The 23,148-nt window shown below is 50.5% G+C and overlaps 1 protein-coding gene across 1 annotated transcript in view; it reads left to right on the forward strand.

Annotated features, from left to right (window-relative positions):
• Positions 1-17,276, forward strand: part of LOC149435389 (adhesion G protein-coupled receptor B1-like) — a gene marked incomplete at its 5' end in the record, with an annotated part of 89,801 nt that extends 72,525 nt beyond the window's left edge. Inside the window, 3 exon segments of the mRNA XM_089662703.1 lie at positions 12,638-12,740; positions 17,102-17,145; positions 17,198-17,276. Of these exon segments, the coding sequence (XP_089518829.1) occupies positions 12,638-12,740; positions 17,102-17,145; positions 17,198-17,276 (226 nt within the window).
• Positions 17,277-23,148: the final 5,872 nt, after the last annotated feature.

Raw genomic sequence — 23,148 nt, forward strand, 5'->3', positions numbered from 1 at the left:
TACCTGGGATAGAAGCTCACAGTGTGCAGTGAAATCCAAGCAAGCCATTTCAGTACAGTAGAGGAGCCGGTTCGGCTGTGCAAGACTGAAGGGAAGGCCAAAGGTCAGATTTGGGTTCTTTGGCTACATTGGCATCTGCAGCTTAGCCCCCTACTCTGGGCCACCAAGATCCTCCACAGCCTCCTATAGCCTGATTGAGAAGCGTGGTCTCTTCATCCCTTCAGTGGATAGGTTTCCTCATTTTTCCTGCATTCTCCGAAGCGGGCGATACACTTGTGTTACATTTTACCGTGTGGAAGCCCTCAGCATAATGGGCTTTTATCTCCATTCAGACCAAATGGACCTTGAAATAAGATGACCACACTTAAGTTGATGTCCAGGCTGAAATATTATCTTATTATTGGCATCTTCTGTGGCCACAGGCTACGGCGCTGACTCCACGGTTACATCCATCCATCTCAGCCCAGCAGGGGGCCAAAGAAACGGTTAACACGAGGGAATGGGGTCCATCTTCATGACATTGTAGCGGAGGGTCATTGTTCTCCACATGGCCAGAAGGGTTGACATTAAATGCTCCCCACCCCATAGAACCCAGGAGATGAGTGTGGGGGGGAAGCGGGGTCTGGGCGGCTGTGCACGGGAAGGCGCGCTCCTGCAGCTTTCCAAGAGGCGCTCTGGGCTGTGCGTTTTGCGAGAATGGATTCTCCATCTTCCTTTAAGACGGAGGCAGCGGCAGAAACATCCCAAGGCAGCACGCCGAATCTGTTCCGCGCTGATTAGCAGCGCTACAGCCTCCTCCGGGCCGTGACTATTTTTTTTTTTTTCCTTCTAAGGCCGTCTTATTAAAACGCAAACGCGTCCCTTTATTCTGCCCGGGCCAATTAGCCGACTGAAATTGCTTCGGTTTATTTATTTATTTTTACACACTAGCTGAAAGCGGGCGAGCAAATAAAAGGCAGCGGATCAGGATGATTGCCTTGTTTGTTTTTGTTACAGGGAGGGAAACTAAACCTATTTGGAGTTCTAAAGAACGCAGCGAAGAAAACTGCAGCGCACTTTAATGAGAGTCATCCCGGCCATTGCTAATTATCGCTCTCCTGTATGAACTCCACCCAAAACTGAGAAAAAAAATAGGTTTGGCTATTCCTAGAGAGGCATCTGTTTAAAGGCTTTTGGCTATTTAGGAGAACAGGAAGTGAAAGGAGATCTTTCCAATGGAAGAGAAATCCTGCCAAGGGAGTAGCTGTCCCCCCCCGGGAGATTTCCCTTTTATTCCTGATCTGGGAATGATGCAAAATCTGGATTTACCTTCAGTTTTATCCCTCGGTGATCAGGACAGTTGAAGGGAGGAAATCTCTCTAATGCACGGGTGTCAAACTGGCGGCCCTCCAGCTGTTGCCAAACTACAAGTCCCATGAGGAACTGCAAGACTGGCAGTTACAAGCATGACTCCCAAAGGCAGAGGCATGATGGGACTTGTAGTTTGGCAACAGCTGGAGGGCCACCAGTTTGACACCCCTGGTCTAATGGGAACACAGTCTACAATAAAAACCTGACGGAGGTTCTAACTAGTGATCAGCCGAATTCACCTAGGTTCAGTTCAGTTTGTCTTGGGATGCTTTTGGTTTGGTCTGGTCTTGGTCTGGCCTGATCTGGTCTTATTCTCGATCTGGTCTTGCACTGGTCATGGCCTGATCTTGTTTAGTCTTGGTTTGGTGTGGTTCTGGTTTTGGTCTGGTCTAGTCTAGGTCTGATCTTGGTCTAGTTTTAGTCTGGTCATGGTTTCGTCTTAGTCATGGTCTGGTTTTGGTCTAGGTCTGGGATTGGTCTGGTCTTGGTCTGGTCTAGTCTAGGTCTCATCTTGGTCTAGTCTCAGTCTGGTCATGGTTTCATCTTAGTCATGGTCTGGTTTTGGTCTAGGTCTGGTTTTGGTCTGGTCTTGGTCTGGTCTAGTCTAGGTCTGATCTTGGTCTAGTTTTGGTCTGGTCATGGTCTCATCTTGGTCATGGTCCGGTTTTAGTCTAGGTCTGGTATCCTTTTGGTCTAGGTCTGGTCTTGGTCTGGTCTAGTCTAGGTCTGATCTTGGTCTAGTTTTGGTCTGGTCATGGTCTCATCTTGGTCATGGTCTGGTTTTAGTCTAGGTCTGGTATGGTTTTGGTCTAGGGCTGGTTTTGGTCTGGTCTTGGTCTGGTCTAGTCTAGGTCTGATATTGGTTTAATTTCAGTCTGGTCATGGTCTCGCCTTGGTCTGGTTTTTGTGTAAGTTTTGGTCTAGGTCTGGTTTTAGTCTGGTCTTGTATGGTCTTAGTTTTCTCAGAGCTAGTTCTGGTCTGTTTTGGTCATGGTCTAGGTTTGGTCTTAAACAAATTCAAATTAAAAAAAATCAGGCTTATTGCAATTTAGTGTATACCAAAGAACAAATATATCTGAGTACAAAATATGAATAAGCGTAAAAAAAAATGTTGCACTGTCCCCTTTAGACATATCCCAGTTTAGTTTGTCTTGGGATGCTTTTGGTTTGGTCTGTGTAACGGAACCGGAACCCAGACCGCACTGAGTTTTTCCGTTATAGCACAACTTCCCCTGTCCGAACACCATCCACGGACCACACCCTTGAGATCCCTCAGGAAAAAAGACAACACCCAGCTCTTACTAAAACAGGAAGCCAACAACCTTTATTTTACACAAAACATGTTTTATACAGAGGGCGGGGAAACACAACCAGGAACAGGAAATACATCATCAGCCTACCCTCTCAGTGGGAAGGGCTACAGTATAGGCAGGAAACACCTCATCACCCCTCCCCATCCAACCAGACACAGAACAATGGGATGCAACCATGTGGCAAAGGACGTTGACCAACCCCCACACCAATACACAAACAGTACATCCCATAATAGTTCGCTGGGCAGGAAGACACAGCACCATGGGGGGTAGCACATGGTAGTAGACAATGGACAGCCATGTGGCCTAGACAAAGGAACACACACTATACACAGTACTCAGACATTCACATACACACCCTGTAACCCTTAACAGGCACAGGGCGGGTTAAACATAATGATTTGGGGAGATGATACAGAGGTCCCCCCACCCCCAAAAGTTGCTCCCGTCACAGTCTGGTCTCAGTCTGGCCTGATATGGTTTTATTCTTGGTATGGTCTTGCACTGGTCATGGCCTGATCTGGTTTAGTCTTGGTTTGGTCTTGGTCTGGTCTAGTCTAGGTCTGATCTTGGTCTAGTTTCGGTTTGGTCATGGTCTCGTCTTGGTCATGGTTTTGGTCTAAGGCTGGTATGGTTTTGGTCTGGTCCTATATGGTCTTGGTTTTCTCAGAGCTAGGTCTGGTCTGTTTTGATCATGGTCTAGATTTGGTCTTAAACAAATTCAAATTGAAATAAAATTCAGGCTTATTGCAATTTAGTGTATACCAAAGAACAAATATGTATGAGTACAAAATATAAATAAGTGTCAAAAATAAAAAAAAATGTTGCACTGTCCCCTTTAGACATATCCCGTAACCAAGACCAAAAATAAAGGGTTAATGAAAGTTAGTCTGGTCTTGTTCTGACCTTGGTCATAACAAAGGATCGGGTGCTGAATCCAAATCCAATTAGTTCTGGTCTTAGTTTGGTCTATTTCTGATCTTAGATTGTAAGCTCTAACAAGCCGGCCTTCTGAATCCTCCTGTATTGTAACTGTACTGTGTGCCCTTATGTTGTAAAGCGCTGCGCAAACTGTTGGCGCTATATAAATCCTAATGACAATCTAGGTTTGGCCTTGGTCTGGTCCTTGGCTAATCATGGTCAAGGTCTGGCCTTGGCCTGGTCTCTTCTTGGTCTGGTCTTGATCTGGTGTGGTCTTCGTTTGCTCTGGTCTAGGTCTAGGCTTGGTTTTGCTTTGGTCTGGTCTTGGTCAGAACCTTACAAAGTTTTGGGTGCCAAATCCAAATCCAATTAAGCCTGGTCTTGGTCTGGTCTATGTCTGATCTAGGTTTGGTCTTGATCTGGTCTTTGCTTGATCACGGTCAAGGTCTGATCTTATCCTGGTCTATTCTAGGTCTGGTCTTGCTCTGGTCTTGATCTGGTGTGGTCTTGTCTGGTCTTGGTCAGAACCTTACAAAGGTTTGGGTGCCAAATCCAATTAGGCCTGGTCTTGGTCTGGTCTATGTCTGATCTAGGTTTGGTCTTGATCTGGTCTTTGCTTGATCATGGTCAAGGTCTGATCTTATCCTGGTCTATTCTAGGCTTGGTCTTGCTCTGGTCTTGATCTGGTGTGGTCTTGGTCTGGTCTAGGTCTGATTTGGTCTTGGGCTAGGTCTGGCCTTGATTTGGCCTTGGTCTGGTCTTGGTCAGAACCTTACAAAGGTTTGGGTGCCAAATCCAATTAAACCTGGTCTTGGTCTGGTCTATGTCTGATCTAGGTTTGGTCTTGATCACGTTTTTGCTTGATCACTGTCAAGGTTTGGTCTTGGCCTAGTCTATTCTAGGTCTGGTCTTGATCTGGTCTTGATGTGCTTTGGTCTTGCACTGGTCTAGGTCTGCTGTGGTCTTGGTCTGGTCTAGGTCTGCTTTGGTCTTGGTCTGGTCTAGGTCTGCTTTGGTCTTGGTCTAGGTTTGGTCTTGATCAGGTTTTTGCTTGATCACTGTCAAGGTTTGGTCTTGGCCTAGTCTATTCTAGGTCTGGTCTTGATCTGCTGTGGTCTTGGTCTGGTCTAGGTCTGCTTTGGTCCTGGTCTAGGTCTGGTCTTGATTTGGCCTTGTACTGGTCTTGGTCAGAACCTTACAAATTCCCCCAAATAATCAGATAACTCCACCCCCCCCATCCTGTATAAATTCTAATTTCTGCATTTCCACAATTTCCGCGCTCATTCTCCTCGGTAATGGAGGAGAAGTCTTCATTTCCTGCATGTGATTATCAGATGATTGGGATCTCAGATCTGAAGCCTTATTACCGTCTTTCACCGACTTCAGATGTGCTGTATGGAGGACGAGGCGGGAATTCGGCTTCATCTGAAGAGCCGATAATTACAATTCAAAGGGAATTTCAGGTGAAGAAATAAGATGGATTATTAGCATTCCGAAGACAAGTCGGCTAATACATTAGGCTGGACCGATAAAGAAGAACTCCGGAGTCAAAAAACATTCACTGAAATATTTTCTTCCATTGCCACACAGGATATAAATCCACCTTGAGTGGGCCGAATGCCTTTTCAAACCCAGATATTACCTTGTAAAAGCAGCAGTAACATCATCACTGGGCTGTATATAGCCTGAGCAAAAAGCAGAGCTGTGGGAGGGGCTGAGCAGGCCCCACCCACTACAGAAAACTATGGGAGGGGGCGGAGACTAGACCAGGGTGACCAATCAATCTGCACAAGGAAAGAGAGCGCAGAGCTGTGGGAAGGGCAGAGGAACCCTAGAAACCCAATTACGCTGGTGGTCAGTGGGAAGAATGTCCCTTACATTGGGGGTCAGTGGGAAGAATGTCCCTTACATTGGGGGTCAGTGGGAAGAATGTCCCTTACATTGGGGGTCAGTGGGAAGAATGTCCCTTACATTGGGGGTCAGTGGGAAGAATGTCCCTTACATTGGGGGTCAGTGGGAAGAATGTCCCTTACATTGGGGTCAGTGGGAAGAATGTCCCTTACATTGGGGGTCAGTGGGAAGAATGTCCCTTACATTGGGGGGTCAGTGGGAAGAATGTCCCTTACATTGGGGGTCAGTGGGAAGAACGTCCCTTACATTGGGGGTCAGTGGGAAGAACATCCCTTACATTGGGGGTCAGTGGGAAGAATGTCCCTTACATTGGTGGTCAGTGGGAAGAATGTCCCTTACATTGGGGGTCAGTGGGAAGAATGTCCCTTACATTGGGGGTCAGTGGGAAGAATGTCCCTTACATTGGGGGTCAGTGGGGAGAATGTTCCTTACATTGGTGGTCAGTGGGGAGAATGTCCCTTACATTGGGGGTCAGTGGGAAGAATGTCCCTTACATTGGGGGTCAGTGGGAAGAATGTCCCTTACATTGGTGATCAGTGGGAAGAATGTCCCTTACATTGGGGGTCAGTGGGAAGAATGTCCCTTACATTGGGGGTCAGTGGGAAGAATGTCCCTTACATTGGGGGTCAGTGGGGAGAATGTTCCTTACATTGGTGGTCAGTGGGGAGAATGTCCCTTACATTGGTGATCAGTGGGAAGAATGTCCCTTACATTGGGGGTCAGTGGGAAGAATGTCCCTTACATTGGGGGTCAGTGGGAAGAATGTCCCTTACATTGGGGGTCAGTGGGAAGAATGTCCCTTACATTGGGGGTCAGTGGGAAGAATTTCCCTTACATTGGGGGTCAGTGGGAAGAATGTCCCTTACATTGGTGATCAGTGGGAAAAATGTCCCTTACATTGGGGGTCAGTGGGAAGAATGTCCCTTACATTGGGGGTCAGTGGGAAGAATGTCCCTTACATTGGGGGTCAGGGGGAAGAATGTCCCTTACATTGGGGGTCAGGGGGAAGAATGTCCCTTACATTGGGGGTCAGTGGGAAGAATGTCCCTTACATTGGGGGTCAGTGGGAAGAATGTCCCTTACATTGGGGGTCAGTGGGAAGAATGTCCCTTACATTGGTGGTCAGTGGGAAGAATGTCCCTTACATTGGGGGTCAGTGGGAAGAATGTCCCTTACATTGGGGGTCAGTGGGAAGAATGTCCCTTACATTGGTGGTCAGTGGGAAGAATGTCCCTTACATTGGGGGTCAGTGGGAAGAATGTCCCTTACATTGGGGGTCAGTGGGAAGAAGGTCTTTTACATTGGTGGTTAGTGGGAAGAATGTCCCTTACATTGGGGGTCAGTGGGAAGAATGTCCCTTACATTGGGGGTCAGTGGGAAGAATGTCCCTTACATTGGGGGTCAGTGGGGAGAATGTTCCTTACATTGGTGGTCAGTGGGGAGAATGTCCCTTACATTGGGGGTCAGTGGGAAGAATGTTCCTTACATTGGGGGTCAGTGGGAAGAATGTCCCTTACATTGGGGGTCAGTGGGAAGAATGTCCCTTACATTGGGGGTCAGTGGGAAGAATGTCCCTTACATTGGGGGTCAGTGGGAAGAATGTCCCTTACATTGGGGGTCAGTGGGAAGAATTTCCCTTACATTGGGGGTCAGTGGGAAGAATGTCCCTTACATTGGTGATCAGTGGGAAGAATGTCCCTTACATTGGGGGTCAGTGGGAAGAATGTCCCTTACATTGGGGGTCAGTGGGAAGAATGTCCCTTACATTGGGGGTCAGGGGGAAGAATGTCCCTTACATTGGGGGTCAGGGGGAAGAATGTCCCTTACATTGGGGGTCAGGGGGAAGAATGTCCCTTACATTGGGGGTCAGTGGGAAGAATGTCCCTTACATTGGGGGTCAGTGGGAAGAATGTCCCTTACATTGGTGATCAGTGGGAAGAATGTCCCTTACATTGGGGGTCAGTGGGAAGAATGTCCCTTACATTGGGGGTCAGTGGGAAGAATGTCCCTTACATTGGTGGTCAGTGGGAAGAATGTCCCTTACATTGGGGGTCAGTGGGAAGAATGTCCCTTACATTGGGGGTCAGTGGGAAGAATGTCCCTTACATTGGTGGTCAGTGGGAAGAATGTCCCTTACATTGGGGGTCAGTGGGAAGAATGTCCCTTACATTGGGGGTCAGTGGGAAGAAGGTCTTTTACATTGGTGGTTAGTGGGAAGAATGTCCCTTACATTGGGGGTCAGTGGGAAGAATGTCCCTTACATTGGGGGTCAGTGGGAAGAATGTCCCTTACATTGGGGGTCAGTGGGGAGAATGTTCCTTACATTGGTGGTCAGTGGGGAGAATGTCCCTTACATTGGGGGTCAGTGGGAAGAATGTTCCTTACATTGGGGGTCAGTGGGAAGAATGTCCCTTACATTGGGGGTCAGTGGGAAGAATGTCCCTTACATTGGGGGTCAGTGGGAAGAATGTCCCTTACATTGGGGGTCAGTGGGAAGAATGTCCCTTACATTGGGGGTCAGGGGGAAGAATGTCCCTTACATTGGGGGTCAGGGGGAAGAATGTCCCTTACATTGGGGGTCAGGGGGAAGAATGTCCCTTACATTGGGGGTCAGTGGGAAGAATGTCCCTTACATTGGGGGTCAGTGGGAAGAATGTCCCTTACATTGGTGATCAGTGGGAAGAATGTCCCTTACATTGGGGGTCAGTGGGAAGAATGTCCCTTACATTGGGGGTCAGTGGGAAGAATGTCCCTTACATTGGTGGTCAGTGGGAAGAATGTCCCTTACATTGGGGGTCAGTGGGAAGAATGTCCCTTACATTGGGGGTCAGTGGGAAGAAGGTCCCTTACATTAACACCCTCATTAATACCTTCTCCTTCAGTCCTCGTCGGCTCTTCTCCTTTAACTCTCCACTTTCTCCGCCTCCACCCCCACCCAGCACCTCACTCACTGCCCACGAGATTGCACACCACTTCCAAAACAAGATTGACGCAATTCGTAGGGACATCGCCACCACACAGACACCCACCCCACCTAGCATCCCTCACACCATACCTCCCCCAACACTGTCCTCCTTTGACCTCGCTACCACCGAAGAGGTCCTTAAGGTCTTCTCAGAAGCCCGCCTCACCACCTGCCCCCTGGATCCTGTCCCCTCACAACTCCTTTGGTCACCCTCCTCTTCCATCCTATTCTCCTTTCCTCACATCTTCAATCTCTCCCTCTCTACAGGTACCTTCCCCTCCCCTCTAAAGCACGCACACATCACCCCCATACTTAAGAAACCCTCCCTGGACCCCACCAACCTGAACAACCTCAGACCCATCTCCCTGCTGCCATTTACCTCTAAACTCTTAGAAAGCTTAGTCTACAATGCCTGAGCTCCTCCCACCTCACCGACAACCTTCTCGACCCTTTACAGTCTGGCTTCTGCCCCCTACACTCCACTGACACCCCCCCCTACTAAAGCTCTCTAATGACCTACTAACTGCAAAGACCAAGGGCCACTACTCTGTACTCTTACTACTCCACCTCTCCACGGCTTTTGACACGGTTGACCATCCCCTCCTCTTCAAAAAACTCCACTCTCTTGGCCACAGAGACTCTGCTCTCTCCTGGTTCTCCTCCTATCTATCTCAGAGCTACTTCAGTGTTACCTATAACACTGCCACCTCCTCTTCACTCTGTCTTTCTGTAGGGGTCCCTCAAGGTTCTGTCCTTGGACCCCCTTCTCTTCTCCATCTACACCTCCTCCCTAGGTCACTTGATAAACTCCCACGGCTTCAACTACCACCTCTATGCCGACAACACACAAATCTATCTGTCTACCCCTCACCTCACCCCTTCAGTCTCCTCCTCACCTCACCCCTTCAGTCTCCTCCTCACCTCACCCCTTCAGTCTCCTCCTCACCTCACCCCTTCAGTCTCCACCCGCATCGCTAGCCTACTAAGCGACAAATCGGCATGGATGTCACTCCACTCCCTCAAACTCAATCTTTCCAAAACTGAGCTCCTAGTATTCCCCCCAGCCCGCGCCCCTTCCCGACTTCTCCATAAATATCGCTAACACCATCCTCAGTCCCTCCCCTCACGCCAGGGTACGAGGTGTAATCCTAGACTTCCATCTGTCCTTGCAGCCCCAGATCCAATTGCTGACAAAATCTTGTAGACTTCACCTCCGCAACATCTCCAACCTCCACAACATCTCCAACCTCCACAACATCTCCAACCTCTGCAACATCTCCAACCTCCGCAACACCTCCAACCTCCGCAACATCTCCAACCTCCGCAACACCTCCGACCTCCACAACATCTCCAACTCCACAACACCTCCAACCTCCGCAACATCTCTAACCTCCACAACATCTCTAACCTCCACAACATCTCCAACCTCCGCCAAATCTCCAACCGCCACAACATCTCCAACCTCCACAACATCTCCAACCTCCGCAACATCTCCAACCACCGCAACACCTCCAACCTCCGCAACACCTCCAACCTCCGCAACACCTCCAACTCCGCAACACCTCCAACCTCCGCAACATCTCTAACCTCCGCAACACCTCTAACCTCTGCAACACCTCCAACCTCCGCAACATCTCTAACCTCCGCAACACCTCCAACCTCCACAACATCTCCAACCTCCAACCTCCACAACATCTCCAACCTCCGCAACATCTCCAACCTCCGCAACACCTCCAACCTCCGCAACACCTCCAACCTCCGCAACACCTCCAACCTCCGCAACACCTCCAACCTCCGCAACATCTCCAACCTCCGCAACATCTGCAAGATATGGCCATTCCTAACCCCAGAAAATACTAAGCAACTTATTCCCTCCCTGGTTATCTCTCGCCTCGACTACTGTAACTCCCTCCTCATTGGCCGACCTCATCGCAGGCTATCCCCTCTCCAGTCTATCATGAATGCTGCTGCCAGAGTCATCCACCTTACTAACCATTCTGTAAATCCCACCCCTCTCTGCCAATCCCTCCACTGGCATCCACTCAGTGTCCTCCATCCCTCTCTGCCAATCCCTCCACTGGCCTCCACCCCTCTCTGCCAATCCCTCCACTGGCATCCACTCAGTGTCCTCCATCCCTCTCTGCCAATCCCTCCACTGGCCTCCACTCAGTGTCCTCCACACCTCTCTGCCAATCCCTCCACTGGCCTCCATTCAGTGTCCTCCACCCCTCTCTGCCAATCTCTCCACTGGCCTCCAGTCAGTGTCCTCCACCCCTCTCTGCCAATCCCTCCACTGGCCTCCATTCAGTGTCCTCCACCCCTCTCTGCCAATCCCTCCACTGGCCTCCTTTCAGTGTCCTCCACCCCTCTCTGCCAATCCCTCCACTGGCTCCCAGTTGCCCAACGGATAAAATTCAAAACACTAACATTGACATATAAAGCCATTTATAACTCCGCCCCAAATTACATCACCGATTTTATCTCTAAATATCACCTCGCAAGACCTCTTTCTCTCTAGCTCCCTTGTCTCCTCCTCCCATGCTTGTCTCCAAGACTTCTCCAGGGCATCACCCATCCTCTGGAACTCCCTACCCCAATCTATCAGATTATCACCTACTCTACTTGCCTTTCGGCGTTCACTGAAAACCTCTCTCTTCAGGGAAGCCTACCCCTCCCTCTGCTAATTCTGGAATCCTCTACTCTTCCAACCACTCCATCCCCCACAGTGACTACCTACTGTACCACTCACCCCGCCCTCCTAGATTGTAAACTCCCAGGATCAGCCCCTCCCTCCTAGATTGTAAACTCCCAGGATCAGGGCCTCCCTCCTAGATTGTAAACTCCCAGGATCAGCCCCTCCCTCCTAGATTGTCAGCTCCCAGGATCAGCCCTCCCTCTTAGATTGTAAACTCCCAGGATCAGCCCCTCCCTCTTAGATTGTAAGGTCCCAGGATCAGCCCCTCCCTCCTAGATTGTAAACTCCCAGGATCAGGGCCTCCCTCCTAGATTGTAAACTCCCAGGATCAGCCCCTCCCTCCTAGATTGTAAACTCCCAGGATCATCCCTTCCCTCCTAGATTGTAAGCTCCCAGGATCAGCCCCTCCCTCTTAGATTGTAAGCTCCCAGGATCAGCCTCTCCCTCTTAGATTGTAAGCTCCCAGGATCAGCCCCTCCCTCCTAGATTGTAAGCTCCCAGGATCAGCCTCTCCCTCCTAGATTGTAAGCTCCCAGGATCAGCCTCTCCCTCCTAGATTGTAAGCTCCCAGGATCAGCCTCTCCCTCCTAGATTGTAAACTCCCAGGATCAGCCCCTCCCTCTTAGATTGTAAGCTCCCAGGATCAGGGCCTCCCTCTTAGATTGTAAGCTCCCAGGATCAGCCCCTCCCTCCTAGATTGTAAACTCCCAGGATCAGGGCCTCCCTCCTAGATTGTAAGCTCCCAGGATCAGCCCCTCCCTCCTAGATTGTAAGCTCCCAGGATCAGACCCTCCCTCTTAGATTGTAAACTCCCAGGATCAGCCCCTCCCTCTTAGATTGTAAGCTCCCAGGATCAGCCCCACCCTCCTAGATTGTAAACTCCCAGGATCAAGGACTCCCTTTTAGATTGTAAGCTCCCAGGATCAGCCCCTCCGTCCTAGATTGTAAGCTCCCAGGATCAGCCTCTCCCTCCTAGATTGTAAACTCCCAGGATCAAGGCCTCCCTTTTAGATTGTAAGCTCCCAGGATCAGCCCCTCCCTCCTAGATTGTAAACTCCCAGGATCAGGGCCTCCCTCCTAGATTGTAAGCTCCCAGGATCAGCCCCTCCCTCCTAGATTGTAAGCTCCCAGGATCAGCCCCTCCCTCCTAGATTGTAAGCTCCCAGGATCAGCCCCTCCCTCTTAGATTGTAAGCTCCCAGGATCAGGGCCCTCTTATCCCTCTTGTATTGATCTGTATTGTCTCCCATTATATTGTACAGCGCTGAGCAATCTGTTGGCTCCATAAATCCTGTATAATAATAATAATATAATTTCTGTATAATGATAATAATAATGATAATAATAATATAAATCCTGTATAATAATGATACATTGGGGGTCAGATTACGGGACTCCTGGAGATCTCTGGAGGAATCTGGTTGGAAGTCTTTTTCTTGTTATTTTCTTAGTTTGATACATTTATAATATTTCCGGTTTCTAGGAATGTGACGGTCCTGAATTCTCGGGTGATTTCGGTGACGGTGAAGCCCTCCCCCCGCAGCACCTCCGTCCCTCTGGACATCGAGTTCTCCCACCTGTACAATGTAAGTAGACGACTTTGATTTGTTGCTTCTGATGAATTTCCATCCCGGGGAACTTCGTCATGAAATGTTCGGGAGGTTCGGAGGGATTGGAAGGTTTGGGGGGTTCGGAGGGATTGAGGGGTTCGGGGGTTCAGGGGGATCGAGGGGTTTGGGGGGTTCAGGGGGATCGAGGGGTTCGGGGGGGATCAGGGGGGTTCGGGTGTTTGATTTCGGGGATCACGGCTGACCACCTGGAATGAGGAATAAATGTATTTCTTCATTAAAAGGTTGAGCAGCCAATGGGAGGGCGGAGATCGCTGCACAGCACTGCCGGGAGATCAATGTTGGGTTTCGCAGATATTGGGGATGTCACCCCGAAACTGTCTCTGCAGGAGGGATTCCCCAATCTCACAATATCCAGTGAAATAATGCGCCTCATGTTGTCATTATAAAGCCGTCCTGGAGCTCCAGTCAGAGACTTTGCCTAGGCTGGGATGATGTCATCAGTCTGCTGCAGGCAGGAGGAGGCATTCCCTCAGTCTCCCCTCCCCCAGTGATCAGACTGTACATTGTAACTTTGTAGAGGGAGGAGGGGGCGTTTCCTCAGTCTCCCCTCCCCCAGTGATCAGATTGTACATTGTAACTTTGTAGAAGGAGGAGGAGGCATTTCCTCAGTCTCCCCTCCCCCAGTGATCAGACTGTACAGTGTAACTTTGTAGCAAGTCACAATGTGGCATTTGTGAACACGGCCGGGATCTGCACAGACACCGGGACTGACATGATTGTGTGATCTCTGAGCCGACATCCCATCCCAGGCAGTGATGATGTCCCTGGAAGATGCCGGAATAGAGATGGTACTTCTTCTGGGGAGGAGATCAGATGGTGGCGTTGTCGTGTGATCTCCGGGGTTGTCGTGCGATCTCCGGGGTTGTCGTGCGATCTCCGGGGTTGTCGTGCGATCTCCGGGGTTGTCGTGCGATCTCCGGGGTTGTCGTGTGATCTCCGGGGGAGTCGTGCGATCTCCGGGGGAGTCGTGCGATCTCCGGGGAGTCGTGCGATCTCCGGGGGAGTCGTGCGATCTCCGGGGGAGTCGTGCGATCTCCGGGGAGTCGTGCGATCTCCGGGGGAGTCGTGCGATCTCCGGGGTTGTCGTGCGATCTCCGGGGTTGTCGTGCGATCTCCGGGGTTGTCGTGCGATCTCCGGGGTTGTCGTGCGATCTCCGGGGGAGTCGTGTGATCTCCGTGGGAGTCGTGTGATCTCCGGGGTTGTCGTGTGATCTCCGTGGGAGTCGTGTGATCTCCGGGGTTGTCGTGCGATCTCCGGGGTTGTCGTGCGATCTCCGGGGTTGTCGTGCGATCTCCGGGGTTGTCGTGTGATCTCCGGGGGAGTCGTGTGATCTCCGGGGTTGTCGTGTGATCTCCGTGGGAGTCGTGTGATCTCCGGGGTTGTCGTGCGATCTCCGGGGTTGTCGTGCGATCTCCGGGGTTGTCGTGCGATCTCCGGGGGAGTCGTGTGATCTCCGGGGTTGTCGTGCGATCTCCGGGGTTGTCGTGCGATCTCCGGGGTTGTCGTGCGATCTCCGGGGGAGTCGTGTGATCTCCGGGGTTGTCGTGTGATCTCCGGGGGAGTCGTGTGATCTCCGGGGTTGTCGTGTGATCTCCGGGGTTGTCGTGTGATCTCCGGGGGAGGGGATACGTACATGGAAGGGTCACACGGACCCATCACTCAGCATACATGAACAGGATCCAGGCAGCGCTGGGGTCATTGATTCAAGTCCCAACCACGGCACCGCCTGCATGTTCTCCCTGTGACTGTGCGGGATTTCTCTCGGTACTCGGGGTCCAAAAACACACTGGGAGGTGAATTGGCTCTCATATATGTATGTATGTATGTGAGGGACCTTCGATTGCACCTATAAACTACACACGTGTGCCCAGTATGGAGACTATGAAGGACACACGTGTGCCCAGTATGGAGACTATGAAGGATACACGTGTGCCCAGTTTGGAGACTATGAAGGACACACGTGTGCCCAGTATGGAGACTATGAAGGACACACGTGTGCCCAGTATGGAAACTATGAAGGACACACGTGTGCCCAGTATGGAGACTATGAAGGACACACGTGTGCCCAGTATGGAGACTATGAAGGACACACGTGTGCCCAGTATGGAAACTATGAAGGACACACGTGTGCCCAGTATGGAGACCATGAAGGATACAGGTGTGCCCAGTATGGAGACTATGAAGGACACACGTGTGCCCAGTATGGAGACTATGAAGGACACACGTGTGCCCAGTATGGAGACTATGAAGGACACACGTGTGCCCAGTATGGAAACTATGAAGGACACACGTGTGCCCAGTATGGAGACTATGAAGGACACACGTGTGCCCAGTATGGAGACTATGAAGGACACACGTGTGCCCAGTTTGGAGACTATGAAGGACACACGTGTGCCCAGTATGGAGACTATGAAGGACACACGTGTGCCCAGTATGGAAACTATGAAGGACACACGTGTGCCCAGTATGGAGACTATGAAGGACACACGTGTGCCCAGTATGGAGACTATGAAGGACACACGTGTGCCCAGTATGGAAACTATGAAGGACACACGTGTGCCCAGTATGGAGACTATGAAGGACACACGTGTGCCCAGTATGGAGACTATGAAGGACACACGTGTGCCCAGTATGGAAACTATGAAGGACACACGTGTGCCTAGTATGGAGACTATGAAGGACACACGTGTGCCCAGTATGGAGACTATGAAGGACACACGTGTGCCCGAATTCCGCACGGCATCAGTGTGATTTGGGCTCAAAGTGATCGTTCGATATTAGACGTGACAATCAGGGAAATGTGTGATCCTCGGAGTGCAGGGAATCCTCACAGAGGGTCTTCATCCTTCATGACTCCGGTCACACCGGGTGCCACTTGTTATGCGATATTGCCATGACATGCGACTTGCCGTGTGATAGTGCCATGACATGCGACTTGCCATGCGATATTGCCATGATATGCGACTTGCCATGCGATGTTGCCATGACATGCAACTTGTCATGCGATATTGCCATGACATGCGACTTGCCGTGTGATAGTGCCATGACATGCGACTTGCCATGCGATATTGCCATGACATGCGACTTGCCATGCGATATTGCCATGATATGCGACTTGCCATGCGATATTGCCATGACATGCGACTTGCCATGCGATATTGCCATGACATGCGACTTGCCATGCGATATTGCCATGATATGCGACTTGCCATGCGATATTGCCATGACATGCGACTTGCCATGCGATATTGCCATGACATGCGACTTGCCGTGTGATATTGCCATGACATGCGACTTGCCGTGTGATGTTGCCATGACATGCGACTTGCCATGCGATATTGCCATGACATGCGACTTGCCATGCGATATTGCCATGACATGCGACTTGCCGTGTGATGTTGCCATGACATGTGACTTACCATGCGATATTGCCATGACATGCGACTTGCCGTGTAATGTTGCCATGACATGCGACTTGCCATGCGATATTGCCATGACATGCGACTTGCCGTGCGATGTTGCCATGACATGCCACTTGCCATGCGATATTGCCATGACATGCGACTTGCCGTGTGATGTTGCCTTGCCATGCGATATTACCATGACATGTGACTTGCCATGCGATACTGCCATGACATGTGACTTGCCATGTGATGTTGCCATGACATGCGACTTGACGTGTGATAGTGCCATGACATGCGAGTTGGAAATCGCATGCCAAGTCGCACCGTATTGTCTGTGATTAAAGGGTTGATATCTGTGCCATCCTGACTCGGCTGGACCCGCATCGATTTCTATAGCAGTACACGCGTGACTTCAGGTGTGACTTGCCCAGACATCCAGTCGCTCCTCGAGTTGGAATGAAGTCATGTGACTGCACAGGAAGTCGCAGCATTCCAGCGTGGGATCGGTGTGACCGCATGTCAGTGTAGATGAGAATGGCGGCGATTGGCCGACAGATTCCAGCCATGTTCTGGTGTGACATGTTTCAGGCCTTAGAACGGCATGACACGTCTACATCATGTACCATGGCGTGTATGAACAGTCGCTGCAGCTCCGCAGCCCCCCAAGGTCGCGGTATTGGCGGCGTGTCATTGGCGTGGTGGAATCAATACCCATCATTAGCCGTGTCCAGCGCTGGCGGACGATCACCTTGCCCCGGGCGCACAATCCGCGTTCAGCTCATCGAATTGTCGTTTAATGTTTGCGCAGAATGCCTCTCCCGGCCCCGCCCACCGCTGTGAGCCGGCCCGGGAGACCGACGCCCACTTTTCCATGCGACGCTTAACGCTGCATTTTTCTCCCCTCTCCGCAGGCGACCACCAACCACACGTGCATCTCCTGGGACGAGACCGACACGTAAGTCAGATTCCTGCGTGAACTCTGTGATCCGCCCCCTTCTCCTTTCCAGGTGTGACGCGGCGCGCAGTCGCCCGCAGCAGCCAATCCGATCGCTCTCTGGAGCTCCTCCACGCAGGCGGATTGGCTGATGCGGATTCTTGCGCTCAGTCGTTGGCGTTGAAATATTGTAGAATCGTTCTTCCTGTATATACCAGCGATACATTGTATGTACTTTGTGTCCGAATTCATATCAAATGTTATTATTAATACAGAAATGACGTCATGACGTGAGCCCGGGATCACACTGATGTCTGCGTCATGACGTGAGCCCGGGATCACACTGATGTCTGCGTCATGACGTGAGCCCGGGATCACACTGATGTCTGCGTCATGACGTGAGCCCGGGTTCACACTGATGTCTGCGTCATGACGTGAGCCCGGGATCACACTGATGTCTGCGTCATGACGTGAGCCCGGGATCACACTGATGTCTGCGTCATGACGTGAGCCCGGGATCACACTGATGTCTGCGTCATGACATGAGCCCGGGATCACACTGATGTCTGCGTCATGACGTGAGCCTGGGATCACACTGATGTCTGCGTCATGACGTGAGCCTGGGATCACACTGATGTCTGCATCATGACGTGAACCCGGGATCACACTGATGTCTGCGTCATGACGTGAGCCCGGGATCACACTGATGTCTGTGTCATGACGTGAGCCTGGGATCACACTGATGTCTGCGTCATGACGTGAGCCTGGGATCACACTGATGTCTGCATCATGACGTGAACCCGGGATCACACTGATGTCTGCGTCATGACGTGAGCCCGGATTCACACTGATGTCTGCGTCATGACGTGAGCCCGGGATCACACTGATGTCTGCATCATGACGTGAACCCGGGATCACACTGATGTCTGCGTCATGACGTGAGCCCAGATTCACACTGATGTCTGCATCATGACGTGAACCCGGGATCACACTGATGTCTGCGTCATGACGTGAGCCCGGATTCACACTGATGTCTGCGTCATGACGTGAACCCGGGATCACACTGATGTCTGCGTCATGACGTGAGCCCGGATTCACACTGATGTCTGCGTCATGACGTGAGCCCGGATTCACACTGATGTCTACATCATGACGTGTGCCCGGGTTCACACTGATGTCTGCGTCATGACGTGAGCCTGGGTTCTCTGGAGCTCCTCTGTGCAGGCTGGACTGCGGATTGGCTGCTGTGGCTTCTTGCGCTCTGTCGTTTCTGGCGTTGAAATATTGTAGAATCGTTCTTCCTGTATATACCAGCGATACATTGTATATACTTCGTATCCATATTCTTATCAAATGTTATTATTAATACAGCCCTGCGTCATGACGTGAGCCCGTGTTCACACTGATGTCTGCATCATGACGTGTGCCCGGGATTACACTGATGTCTGCATCATGACGTGAGCCCGTGTTTACACTGATGTCTGCGTCATGACGTGAGCCCGTGTTTACACTGATGTCTGCATCATGACGTGTGCCCGGGATTACACTGATGTCTGCGTCATGACGTGAGCCCGTGTTCACACTGATGTCTGCATCATGACGTGTGCCCGGGATTACACTGATGTCTGCATCATGACGTGAGCCCGTGTTTACACTGATGTCTGCGTCATGACGTGAGCCCGTGTTTACACTGATGTCTGCATCATGACGTGTGCCCGGGATTACACTGATGTCTGCGTCATGACGTGAGCCCGTGTTCACACTGATGTCTGCATCATGACGTGTGCCCGGGATTACACTGATGTCTGCGTCATGACATGAGCCCGGGATTACACTGATGTCTGCGTCATGACGTGAGCCCGGTATTACACTGATGTCTGCGTCATGACGTGAGCCCGTGTTTACACTGATGTCTGCGCCTTGAATTGAGCCCGGGTTCACACTGATGTCTACGTCATGACGTGAGCCCTGGTTCACAATGATGTCTGCGTCATGACGTGAGCCTGAGATCACACTGATGTCTCCGTCATGACGTGAGCCTGGGATCACACTGATGTCTGCGTCATGACGTGAGCCCGGGATCACACTGATGTCTGCGTCATGACGTGAGCCCGGGATCACACTGATGTCTGCGTCATGACGTGAGCCCAGGTTCTCTGGAACTCCTCCATGCAGGCCAGACTGCGGATTCTTGCGCTCTGTTGTTGCTGGTGTTGAAATATTGTAGAATTGTTCTTCCTATATATACCAGCGATACATTGTATATACTTCGTATCCGAATTCATATCAAATGTTATTATTAATAAAGAAATGTCATTCAGCCCGGGATCACAATGATGTCTGCGTCATGACGTGAGCCTGTGTTCACAATGATGTCTGCGTCATGACGTGAGCCCGGGTTCACACTGATGAGGTGCAGAATTTGCAGCGTTTTCTGTTTGAATTCCGCACCGAATCAGAATCGCGCCCCGTTCATGCGAACCGCTGCGGGTGTGTATGTTAACAACACCCCGAAATTGGTCCGCAAAATGTGGTGCGATGTGCAGAATCAGATCCCATAGGTGTCAGTACCCAAGCGATCTGATTCTGGTGCAGACCAAAAAAGGGTCCTGCTCCTTCTTGGTGCGGGTGTGCTGCGATTAGATACAAAATGGCCGATCCGATCACACCGCACACAAGTCATATGATGTGCAGGGAATGCAGTGCGGTTCCTGTGTGAATCACATGCGATGTACTGCACCGTAGCCTTAGTCTAGGTTCACACCCATGCGTTTTCCGCTGCATTTTGCATAAACGCACAGCAGTCCATGTAACACGATTTCCTACGGGACACGTTCATATCTCTGCGTTTTCACCCCGCTGCGTTTTTGGAAAGGGTCGGGAACTTTTTTTTTTTTTGGTTCCATAGACTTGGAGACGCTGCAGAAAAGCACGCAGTGTGTTTTTGATGCATTTTTTTATGCTTTTTGCATTTTTATCTGCCAGCAACAAGTAAAAGAAAACGCAAAATGCGTCAAAAACACGTTCAAAAACACAAACTGCATAGGTGTGAATCTTGCCTTACAACCCCCCCTCCCCCCGGTCACATCACACCCGACTTTGAAATCGTGCGACTTACAGTGACGGTGACAGGCTGATTTCAGGTGCGATCTGCCAGACGTGACCGACGTGACCGATCTAATTGTAGACAATAGGCTGCGACTTGGCATGAGAGTCACGTGTCAGCCAATCGCATCCAGTGTGACCGGGGACAGTACAGACACGTTTTGGATGCTTTTCCACATGTGCATTTTTGATATGTTTCGGTGCGGTTTTGATGTATTTTTTTACACATTTCAGTATGTTTTTTATGTACTTTTGACGCGTTTCGGTGTATTTTTAATGTGTTTTTTACGCGTTTCGGTGCTTTTTTTAATGTATTTTTTACACATTTGGTGCGATTTTGATGTATTTTTGACACATTTCAGTGCGATTTTGATGTATTTTTGACACATTTCGGTGCGATTTTGCTATATTTTTTACGCATTTTGGTGCGTTTTTTATGTATTTTTGACACTCTGGTGCGATTTTGATGTATTTTTTATATGTTTCTGTGCGATTTTAATGTATTGTTGATACATTTTAGTGCGACTTTTATGTACTTTTGACACATTTCGGTGCGATTTTGATGTATTTATGACGCATTTCAGTGCAATTTTGATGTATTTTTGACACGTTTCGCTACAATTTTGATGTATTTTTGACACGTTGCGGTTTTGATTTTTGTTTTACGCATTCCGGTGTAGTTTTGATGTATTTTTGATACATTTTAGTGCGATTTTTATGTATTTATGACACGTTGCGGTGCGTTTTTGATGTATATTTGACACGTTTCGGTGCAATTTTGATGTCTTTGTGATACGTTCCGGTTCCGTTTTTTTTATGCACTCCAGTTCCTTCTTTTTCCCTCTCTTTTTATTTCATTTAAATAGGAACATGTTCGATTCAGTGTGTTTTTGATGCGTTTTCAGTGCGTTCCGGTGTGTGTTGGATGTGTTTTACCGCGTTCCAATAGTTCCGTGCATCCGGAACGCACCGGAACTGCAAGCCCTGATGGGAACTATGACACTGGCAACCATTTCACCGACTTTCAGAAAAAAAGCAACTGAACCGCATGGAGTGTGAACCGGCCCTTCATTATAATAATGAAATATTATTGGATGATATCAGTGTTCGGCTCGGTTCACCTGTGTGACCCCTCCCCCTTCCCCTCCCCCACCCCCAAAGTCATGCGCCTTCCAGTGTGCACCGCGACGTGACGGAACTTCAGTGCAGCATTCATGCGACTTTGATGTTTTGAAAAACAAATATAAACCCTCTGAAGTGGCAGCCGGAGCCGCCCCCAGCGGTCAGACGGAGATACAACCGCCATGCGACTTTTGTGATTTTTGCATTGCCGTCGCGTCGCACTGAAGACGCAGGAAAAGTATTGCGGGAACAATATATATATAAATCGCGGCGTAAATTGGTGGATCTCTATAAAGACCTGAAATATATAAAATGTATAAATGAAGATGGCGCCCTTTGACGCCAATGCGTCTTGTCGTGCGGCTTTCCGTGGTCACAGATGTCGACGCAGTGTGAACCGGGGCCAGAGGCGGACTGACCATTTGGAAACTTGAGTGCTGCCCGAGGGCCCGGGGTCAGTAGGGGGCCCCATGAGATGCCCCTGGTACCTTTTTCATAGGCTTTTTTGAGTTTGGGCAAGGACACAGGGGCCCCATGATCCCCTATTGCCCGGGGGCCCCATGAGTTGTCAGTCCGCCCCTGGCTGGTGGTTACTACTGGGGGGGGGGGTTAGCAGAGCTGGGGGCCCCATGATCCTGTATTGCCTGGGGGCCCCATGAGTTGTCAGTCTGCCCTGACCGGGGCTCAGGATTTTCTGGATAACGCAGGAGAGGCACCTTTGTGAGGGAAGAACACATTTTTTGGTGGAAGATTTATAATTCAGCGTTCAACATGGCCTTGTGATCAGCACTTGGCGCTGGTGTGCGTTCGCGGGACTCCGCCCCTTTTATTCATCCAGTCTCAGTTCTCAGGGAAACTCCTGTCTGTGATCAGAGATAGACGCATGACATTGCCCCAAGTATTGTCCCCGCCCCCCCCATATATACACTATATTGCCCCAAGTATTGGTCCGCCGCCCTTCCCACACACATGACCTTTAATGGCCCCCCAGTCTTAGTCTGTAGGGTTCAATATTGAGTTGGCCCCGCCCTTCCCACACACCTGACCTTTAATGGCCCCCCAGTCTTAGTCCGTAGGGTTCAATATTGAGTTGGCCCCGCCCTTCCCACACACCTGACCTTTAATGGCCCCCCAGTCTTAGTCCGTAGGGTTCAATATTGAGTTGGCCCCGCCCTTTCCACACACATGACCTTTAATGGCCCCCCAGTCTTAGTCCGTAGGGGTCAATATTGAGTTGGCCCCGCCCTTTCCACGCACATGACCTTTAATGGCCCCCCAGTCTTAGTCCATAGGGTTGAATATTGAGTTGGCCCCGCCCTTTGCCTCTTCTGGGAAGGCCGTCCACAAGGTTTAGGAGGGTGTCTATGGGAAGGTTGGACCATTCTTCCAGAAGCACATTTGTCAGGTCAGGCACTGATGTCGGGGGAGGGGCACTGATGTCGGGGGAGGAGGCCTGGCTCGCAGTCTCCGCTCTAATTCATCCCAAAGGTGTTCTATGGGGTTGAGGTCAGGACTCTGTGCAGGACAGTCAAGTTCCTCCACCCCAAACTGGCTCCTCCATGTCTTTATGGACCTTGCTTTGTGCACTGGTGCGCAGTCATGTTGGAACAGGAAGGGGCCATCCCCAAACTCCTCCCACAAAATTGGGAGTATGAAATTGTCCAAAATGTCGTCTTAAGAGTTTCCATCACTGGAACTAGGGGGCCAAGCCCAACCCGTGAAAAACACCCCCACACCATAATCCCCCCTACACCAAACTTTACACTTGGCAAAATGCAGTCAGGCAAGTACCGTTCT

Source organism: Staurois parvus, unplaced genomic scaffold (genome assembly GCF_062004578.1).
Source record: "Staurois parvus isolate SC_StPar_1 unplaced genomic scaffold, SC_StPar_1.0 ptg001522l, whole genome shotgun sequence".
Lineage (NCBI taxonomy): Eukaryota > Metazoa > Chordata > Amphibia > Anura > Ranidae > Staurois > Staurois parvus.